This window comes from Lygodium microphyllum, chromosome 20 (assembly GCF_053477565.2).
Source record: "Lygodium microphyllum isolate KBCC chromosome 20, Lygodium_microphyllum_v1.1.10, whole genome shotgun sequence".
NCBI lineage: Eukaryota > Viridiplantae > Streptophyta > Polypodiopsida > Schizaeales > Lygodiaceae > Lygodium > Lygodium microphyllum.
The window spans coordinates 9409123-9418949 of NC_141154.1; the positions used below are offsets into that span (position 1 = coordinate 9409123).

General features: G+C 41.3%; 1 protein-coding gene across 1 annotated transcript; it reads right to left on the reverse strand.

The window, feature by feature from the left end:
• Positions 1-7474: 7474 nt before the first annotated feature.
• Positions 7475-9492, reverse strand: LOC148018676 (phospholipid scramblase family protein C343.06c-like). The gene is made up of 2 exons (XM_087701067.1): positions 9481-9492; positions 7475-8386 (listed from the first exon to the last, which is right to left on the reverse strand). Exons 1-2 carry the CDS (start codon positions 9490-9492, stop codon positions 7475-7477), a joined length of 924 nt encoding a protein of 307 aa, XP_087557193.1.
• Between the last annotated feature and the right edge of the window lie 335 nt (positions 9493-9827).

Sequence of the window (9827 nt, forward strand, 5' to 3'; positions counted from 1 at the left end):
TAATCATGAATTCTCGGGATTAGGGTACCTTTTATGTATTGCCCGCCGCAGAACCTCTTGCCACAAACCATTTTTTTGGTGCTTGAAGGGAATCATGCAATCTTTGTATGTGGCATGCACGACACTCCTCAAGTAGGCTATCACTTCCCTCCCCTCAAAGTCATGCAAGATACCACCAACATCAGTGATAGAGTAGTACATTTGTGGAGGCTCACCTCTCTCATTTTCCGGTGAGGGTGATCGAGAGCCACCACCTAGGCAACCCCCACAAAGCCCTCGACCTCCTCGTCCTCCCACATCACTCTTCGTCCTCCCTCGACGTGCACTACCCTCTACCTCACTCGATACACGTGCTTCGGCCGATCCATGTACCTCAGCTGATCCCTGTGTAGGCAAAGATGTGATAGGTGTCCCAGACATCACACTGAAAACCTCCTCTGTAGAGGGAGGGCGACCAAGATAATTGGTCATCTCCCCCATGAATTGCTCCTTGTTGAATGGGGTGCTGGAGGATCCAGGATTCCACATATACACAAGAAAAATCATATTACCATGTGCAGATAAAACATATTACATGCAACGTCTATACCTGCATCTCTGTGCGCGTCTATACTTGCATCTCTGTGAGCATCTGTCAACGTGTCTCTGTGGGCGTCTGTCAGCGCATCTATTTCTGTGTCTATAGCTGCGTCTACACTGTCATCTAGATGCGCTGACAGACGCGCACAATCGCACCATTTCTTCTCAAACTTGCTTAAAAAACAAAGCTAAAAAACCTCCATAGATGACAAGATCCAGCATGTGAAGAGAGAGAAGAGAGAGACAAACAAACAGAGAAAGCAAACAAGATTGAGAGAGAGAAAAAGAACTCACCTTCTTTGCTTGTTCCAACGGGTGGCGGCTAGGTTGCAAGCTCCTTGTCCTCCTTCTCCCTTCCCTTGGTAAGTTGCTTGAATCTTGTTCTCTTCCTTGCTGTTTGGCTCTTGCTCTTTACTCTTTGGCTCTTCTTTCCTCCTGTCCTCTTTTTACTCTTATTTCCTTGCCTCATTGTCTTCATGAAGTGATAGATAGACACGAGTAGTGATGTCGAGCTCGAACTGCAGAAAACGCGCAAAAAACGCAAGAAAGCACAGGTTTGAAAAGAAAGCCACAATTTTTTTAAATTTTTGTATACTTGCGTGGCGCATCTGTAAGCGCATGTAATTGTGCATGTATATGCGCAGATAATTCCTGTTACACGCGCTTACAGACGCACAGTAACAATTTAAGAAATCAATGCATGCATTTAGGGAATCAATTGACCTATGTGGTGAAATATATAACAAAGCTTGAGGATAAGAGATAACACATTGGCAAGTCAATTGGCACATATGTAGTGACTTACTAGACCATCCCACTTACAATTGCATGCAAGTATCAATAGGTGGATAAAGCATGAATGGTTTTTAGCTAGAGAGAGATAATGCAATGAAGGTGTACACGAAAGAGATAGAGAAAGGCATATTATCCATCAATCAATCAAAGATATGTACATGAAGTGACTTGATATAGTAATTAAAGTATCGTCATTTTTAGGATACTCCATTGACTTTTGCAAGTTCCTATAACCTTGAAGTAGAATATAGCCAACCACACTATCCATGGAAGGAAAACTTGGCCTCATCAAATTAACCAATTTAATTTACTTATACATTTCAGAGATAAGAGATTTGTAGTTGGCTTGTTGGTATTAGTCACCAACAAGTGGACACACTAGCTAAAGATGATGAAAAGAGGACATGTGCACATTGGTTACATGTGGTCCACCTTATCTAAAATTATATGTGAGCTATAAGTGCACCTTGACATGATTGAAATAGCTTGCATATACACAAGCCAACTGATTTACATCAATCTACTCATGCTATGAATTGGCATGCATGGCTAGGTTAAGTGCACAACATTAAATGAGACATGTGAGTGTATTGATCAGTTCTCTCTCTCTCTCTCTCTCTCTCTCTCTCTCTCTCTCTCTCTCTATATATATATATATATATATATATATATATATGTATGTATGTATGTATGTATGTATGTATGTATGTATGTATGTAGCAAATGCACAAGTCAACCTTTGATTTATATATACATCCAATCATCATGCCCTATCCAATCACATTTGTATAGGGCATGATTGGATGTATATAGGGCATGAAATCACATATATGTAATTAGCTTTGAATGATTGGATGTATATTTGTAATACTCAGAAAGAAGTAAAGTTGGTAATGTATATCATGTCCTATGCATGTATATGCCCTATACATGTATATCATGTCGTATATACATGTATATCATATCTGTATGATCCTATACATGTATATCATGTCCTAGCGTATGATCCAAGTGTAATTATGTCTTATATACATCCAATCATGCCCTATTCAAAAAAATACTAGCTGTTAAGAGGTTTGGTCATATTCAGGGACTTTATGAGAAATGAAAAATATATGCGTTTATTTTCGCATCTATAAGCGTGTTTATCAGCGCGGATATATAGACGCGTTTTTTATACTAGCGTGAATACACGCGCTGATACACGCGCTTATAAACACGCCCACTTTTCCGCGTGAACAGTGCGCATCTATAGTACCTTTCTCTTGTAGTGAATGCTCAAAGATCCTCAATAGTATCCAAGCTCAATAGCCCATCATCAATAATCTTCTCATCAAAATTATTCTCCTCAATCTTCTTCAAGTCAATATCGGAAAGTAGCTTGAATCCAGATTGTTTTTTCCGCTTCAGATCTTTTGTTTTCGGGGCCTTTTGATCTTCTTGTACTTTCAGCTTCTGAAACTCAACGTTACTTTGCTCTGGTTCTGAATAAGAAGGTTGGGAAACTTGATCATATTTTTTTCGCTTCTCCTCAACAAGCGATTTGACTCCCTGAGATTTTGCTATCATGGAAGAATTTGTAGGGGTAGATGAAATTGGGACTGAAAATGGAGCTGGCTGCTACTCCCTTCTAGTCATCTTGATTTGTAGGTCTTTTAAGTTCTTTGAAATTCCCTCCATCATATCTTTGACAATCGGTATTGTAGATGATCTGTCAATCGCAGTAGGAATAGGCATAGGCATAAGCATAGAAGTAGGCATAAACACTGGATACGAAGTAGGAGAAGAAGTGGAAGGAGCAACATGAGAAGTAGGGGAAGTCGAGGTACGAGAAGACATCGCTAGAGGTGTTTGCATACTGTTTTGTAAGCAAGCCTTGCATCTCCATCTCTTCATCAATGTGGAAATCGCATCAATAGCATCTTGCCAATCCGTCTACAATCCCATACGCATTGCCTACAGTCTTCAAGAAGCTCTCTCACTCATCCTGAAGTGCAGGATCAGTCGCCTGCAAGAATAACTCCACTTTCTCCGAGTTTAGGGCTCTTTGCTCAAGTGCATCCAACTGGTTGTAACGTTCCTCAAACTTGCACAATAACTTGGAAGCAACAAGTCGTTTATTGGGTTGATAGACCCGCTCTCTGAATGTCTTCTACATAGCAATACCATAATCCTCCAAAAAATATTCATCTTTCAATGCCTTCTTGAAGACATTCCAATTTGAATCTTGCAAAAATAAATCAGTCACTCTGACCCGCAAAGCAGGAGTGACAAGCTGTAGAAAATAGTTGCTCCAGTTGGTAGGAACTCGAAAGAAATGCATATGGTTTTCAAATGTTTTAAGATAAGTTGAAACATTTCGGCCATCAAATAATTTGTGCTCACTTATTACCACGGCCTCAATCACCTTGGTTGCACCATGCATATGCTCTTGTTCTTGATGCAGCATTCATTGTTGATCCAGTTTTTGTTGATGTAACTGCTGCTGCTGCTGTATAGATAACTGCATCTACTGATTCTACATCATAATGGCTGAAGAAAGAGTTTGCAATAATTTTTTCATCTCATCGATCGAAAAGGAAGAAGCACTCGATGATGAAGTAGGTGGAGAAGAGTCTCCCATCTTGATAATCAGAAGCGAAGCTTTCAGGTCGGGTTCACCAGATGTCGCACGTGATTTGCACGAGGGTTCAAGCAAAGTTGCTCGCCATAGGGATGATAAGCAAGATGGGAGCAAAAGATAATAATAGGTACTCAAGTCAAGATGAATACATGGACCAAAAATAATGAATAGGTTTCACATTCGATTGATTACATAAGTTTAGCAATGTGAATGAATATATTGTTTGTCACAATCCCTTCTGGACTTAGTCATGTAACCCATAGCATACAAGCATCTCAATTTAAGTCACAATGTCCTTTGGTAGATTGTTCAACACAGTAATTGTTTAGATAAAAGTGTTCGTCAATTATCCCTCCTTTAGATATCTTCAAAGGCACAACACCTGCTATCCTGTTAGTTCGTGAGCAAGGAAAAAAAGACACTTTCAAAGTTTTTGCACTTCCTCGAGCTACAAGTTCACCTCCAGAAAGTTTGGAACAATAGGGACTATGAGTATTCTTTCGATCCCTCCTCCTTGTTGTTTTAAACACTCAAGATGACCACACTTCAAAATTTCAAACAACAGCCTGACTTCTTCAATGTACCACCTTCTGATTAATTTGTCTCCCCTCTCTGACAACACATCTAGCAAAAAACATGCAGCACTGTCCTTTTCACTTCAGCAACGTTTTCACTACATCACCAGCGCTCCCATGAGCTTATCACTCGATGGAGTTCATGAGTAATCCGGAGTTGTCATTGGGCTAGTCACCTTCACTAAAATTCTCAAAGCCTTCATCATCGCAACATCAAGTCAATTTTTCCTTTCTCATGATCTTGTGTGAGAGCATAATTATCAGGTCCCCCAAATCTTAACGCATGGCCCAGCTCCCCTCCTAGCCTTAGCGAAAGTCGAGCCGATGTCTTTCCTATAATCCTTAAAAACTTCTTATTTCCATTACTTCATCTTGTTCTCTGATTCGTTACAACAACCATAAAGAAGATTGTATTTTCCCCTCGATCAACGCTTCTTCATCGAATACACCTTCCAGAGCAGCCGCCTCACTTGATATCATAGATCAATGACTATCAATGTGCCTTCGTTTTTAGCGTTACCTATGCATCTCTTATGGCCTTAGAGAGCTCAACCCATTTCTCCCTCATCTCCTTAGGCTCAATAGGGCTTCTCGTTGTAGATCTACATCATCTCAGTATGAGGTTGTCTTGCTAATGTTATGTAAGAGGGATGATGACGACTGTTCAGGCTTCATATCCAGTTGATTACAAAAAATCACATTCTAGTGTTATTTCTGGGGACATAATGCATTGAAAGCTGCTTGTGACAGATTTCGGAGCAATCCTGATGGCACAGTTTGAAGCACTGCAATCATATGCATGTTCAATTACAAGCTGAACTTTTTCCATGGAGAAAGAAACTCACATTTTCTCTCAGTGGTGCAGTGATCCTCCCCCCCAACATATTGCAAGCCGCCTTGCTTCCCGTTTTTCAGTAACAGTCTATCATTTGAAAGCTCTACAAAGCAGTGACTTTCATCCTTCATACATACTCAGCAACAATTCTGATTGCTGCAGTGAGCTCTCTGCAAGGAAGCTTAGTTCATCACCCTCTCGAGGTCTCATTAGCATGTCTAGACACGGTTATGTCGTATCCTACTTAGGTACTCTCTATGTCAGAGGTTTGCCATAAGGGCCAGCTTGCAAAGGCGTGAGAGGGAGGGAACCAACTCATCTGGCTACAATTGCTACTATCTTCGAGGAAGATGATGACTCTCATCATAAGCTGTCCAACTTTCCTCACCATGTTAACTATTCTTGCCATCCCGATGATGATGATGAAGAGAAACAAGTTACTAGTTGCTGATCATACAAGCTCTGCCGTTCTCCCCCCTCTTTTTCGTTCACAGCGGTGTCGAAGAGTTTGGAAAGCAATGTCGCAACTTCAGAAGTCCTTGATAATTTCAGGCTAGAAGATCCAGCAAGAAAAATGAAGTAAAATTTGTTATAATTTCAGGACACCCTGCATTCTTTTGAGCATTTAAAAGGGATTCCACCCTCTTGTTCAGCTCCATAGTTGCTTCAATAAAGTCTATAAGAACAAAAGGAGAGTTGCTTTTTCCACAAGTTTTAATTTCAGTGGTTCGATGGATCAATCTCTGAATTGTCAATGATCTCTTATGAATTCAATCCTTTGTGTTTATCACAAACATCCTCATAAGGTCACAATTCTGTTTTCTCAATCATAGATTATTTTACTGTCTTCATTATCATAAATACAAAGCTTTGCATGAATAGCACTAAGAGCTGATGGACCTTGTTTAAGCTGTGCCTTCTACATCCAACCTGGTTCTGGCTCAGTTAGCACACGTTCCTGTCAAAGTAGGGAATTCAGTATTGTTGATTTTCCAACATTAGGGTGACCAGTTGCATTGCCAAAGGACCTCCAGATTCATCCTCAGAATTCAGTTCTTGGGCAGCATTTATGTCTTCTTGGGCTTTTATAAGCAAAGGCATTAACCCTTCATAAAGATCTGTTAGGCCTTCTCCTGTTTCAGCAGAGAGCGCAATAGCTTCATCAAATCCTAAAGTAAAAGATTCACCAAGTGTGGCCAGAAATCTGCCAGTACTTAATTCACTTGCAGAATTGGAACCACCAATACAGCTTCTAGAATCCGCGCGATAACCATAGCGTCAACAAACTGATTTCACTGCTGGTTCAAGCCCTTTGGGAACAAGCACTTTGCGAATCCTATGTGTGATGCAGCAGCCATCAATCCACAAGGAATCTTTGGTGACTGTGTGCTTCAATTTTAGAGACTGCAACCTGCTGAGCAGTGTAGAATGCATGCCTCTCTCTCCGTGAAGAAGGCCCTACCTCCAATAACATGGATTTGCCTTGCTGCTCGGCTTGTTCAACCACTACGAGGGAACCTTAAAGCTGTTGTTGTACCCGTTAGAGACATCGCTCTCTCGCTCCCTCTGTCTCTCCTGTTTCCTTCGAGGCCGCAGACACACACACACAGAGTTTCCCGGTATCTCTCACAACGTAAAGCCTACTATCTATCTCCCTCACCACACAGTCTCTTGATATTTCTCACAACATGCACTCTCTCTTTCGACTTCTCTCGGCACACAAAGTCTCTGTAGCAAACACACCACCACACAGACCTCTCTCGGTCTCCAATCCAGCATACAAGCACTCCCTTTCTTGAAGTTTCTTTTTCCTTTTTGTCTGTCTCTCCCCCTTCGCAAGACTTTCGCACTCGGTTCCAGATTTAGAGCTTTCTCCAGCTTTTTCGTCGTTTACTCCTCTCTTTTTCCGCCTTCTGATTCCTCATCCAAAAAAAATCGTATGCCAGATCCATGTATTATTTTAAGATTTCCACACTGCCATGTGTATGTAACCATATTACTTCGAGTGCTTTTGCTTCAACTGGCAGGTCAAAATTTCTCCCGTCAGGCTTTAGGAGTTCTCAGCTTCTACTCTTCACCTCCTATAAATGGTATAGGAAAGAACCATCCACTATGCCTTGAGAAATGGTCATTATCAAGAGAGATTGCAAGTGCAAGTGCCACCGCTCTTTCTGACAGAGATAATGGGCGATCTACTTCAAATGTTTCAGCCTCATATTCATGATTCACATTAATTCCTTGTGGCAGAACAGATTTGTCTGCAGACATTGCATCTACTGCAGATTTCGGGTGATAAGCAGGGGCAATATCACCAAATCGAATTGCATACTGGCTAGCATCTGTAAGCATCTCATAACCAAAGCCCTGAAAATGTCGATCAATTTCACCAAGAACTTTTCCATTTTCGTCTTTCAAAGTGAAAGTCCAATTCCAAAAACCAGAATTCTCTACAACTGCAAACTGCCTCTTGCCCAAGTAAAGGTCATAGATACGTTTCCAGAGATGCCATCTCCTTTTGGCAAAGCCCACAACTCCTCCATCTATCTCAGCATAAATCGTGCTGTTAATGAACCATGGCAATCTCCTCACAGTAAATAGGACATTGCCTGATGCATCCATAATAGAAGCAGTGAATTGCCGCCTTCGGTGTAGAAATTGACAAAGCAGCCAATGGCTTGATTCAATTATGTACCCAACCATCATTAATCCTTCTTGAGGATCCATGATAACATATCGATTTGCTTGTTCAAAACGAACCAAAAGATTGGCCCACTCAATATTTCGTGTAACTATAATATCACTTCTTGCAAGCAAAGGTGCAACTTTTGCTTCTTGGGGGGTTTTTGGCTGCAAAATTCCCACCAAAGGTTGACTTGGTATGGTTGTCCCAGGCCGAATTGACGATAGAACGGTTTGCCAGTCTCTCCAAACTCTAAGAAACCTTTCTTTCCTCAAACGATCTGCAATGCGCCTCTGTCTCTAAAATGCTGCCACATTTACCATAAATATTAATAAGTGTGCTATTAACAAAAACATCTGAAGTGAAGCCCTTCATGTGAGCATCTATACTCATACGCAGAGAATAAATGTAATCACAACAACTAAGTGTGCATAAAGTATTAAATCGCACACACAACTTTCGGGTGGTTTTCGCATCTCGAATGCGCAGCAATACGACATCAACCCCCTCTAATCCTGCGCATCCTCCGGATGAGCCAACTACCCATGATCATTATCATCAAGATCCACAAACAAATCAATCTCTTCGTTATGCATTTCCAGTAGATCAACAAGATTATCAGCCATATCATCTGTCTCTTCCATTAGAGTTTCTTGTCGTTGCTCTTCTCTTGAAAATTCTTCCAATACATAATCCTCATCATCTCTTTTCTTGAAAATCTTGATTCTTTTTCCAGCAATAGGCACTCTAAGCACTGTCCCATCCAATTCAGTCAGCTCATATGTTGCATTATCAAAGACATGTCTGACTATGTACGGCCCAAACCATCTTTTCACCATCTTCCGAAGTGTAGTATGCTGATTTTCAAGACTGCTATCAAACACCAATACCCAATCTCCCTCTTCTATTGCTCTAGGCCGCAAGCGATGCCTGCTGTCAAACCTGTCCTTATTTCTCAGTCTAGCAACCTTCAACCTGTCAATAGCTAGCTGAATATCCTCAGGTCTCCTCTCTAACTGTCGAATCCGAAGAGCTAAGAGCTCCTCTCTCGTCAAATTCTCCTGCCAAGGTAAAACTGACCAAGTTAAAGCACAAGTCTCAATCGGCATAACAGGTTTCTGACCATACATCAACTCTGCAGGGATATATCCTATGGTAACACTATGAGTCGTACGATCAGCCCACAAAGCAAATGGTAGAAGTCTCGGCCATTCTCCAATCCGTCCTCTGCATGCTTTGGCTAATGCTTTCACTATCGGCGGATGCCCTCTTTCACTCTTCCCATTTCCCTCTGGATTATATGATGTGGTTAGAGCCAACTTGATTCCTAGCTGAAAGAAAAACTCCCTAGCTTCATCTGCATCCAATTCACCACGATCCCCAGTGATCTTACCCGCACAACCATACCTGCAGAAAATTTCCTCCAATAAGAACTTACACACTGCACTAGTGGTCTTCATTCTCAAAGATCTACCCTCAACATGATTGGTAAGATCCTCTCTAGCCAAAACAATGTATCTCATCTGCCATAGACCCATAGGCATGGTAACCAAATCAACTACCCACTTATAATGAATGCATAGCGGATAGGTCGGATGAAGCTCATCTCTATGACGCACTACTGAATACATCTGGCAGTCTCTGCAAGTCTCAACAAAGTGAGAAACATCTCTGTACATACCTTTCCACCAATATTTCTCCTTGATTTTCTCATAAGTAGCCCATACTCCTCTATGACCA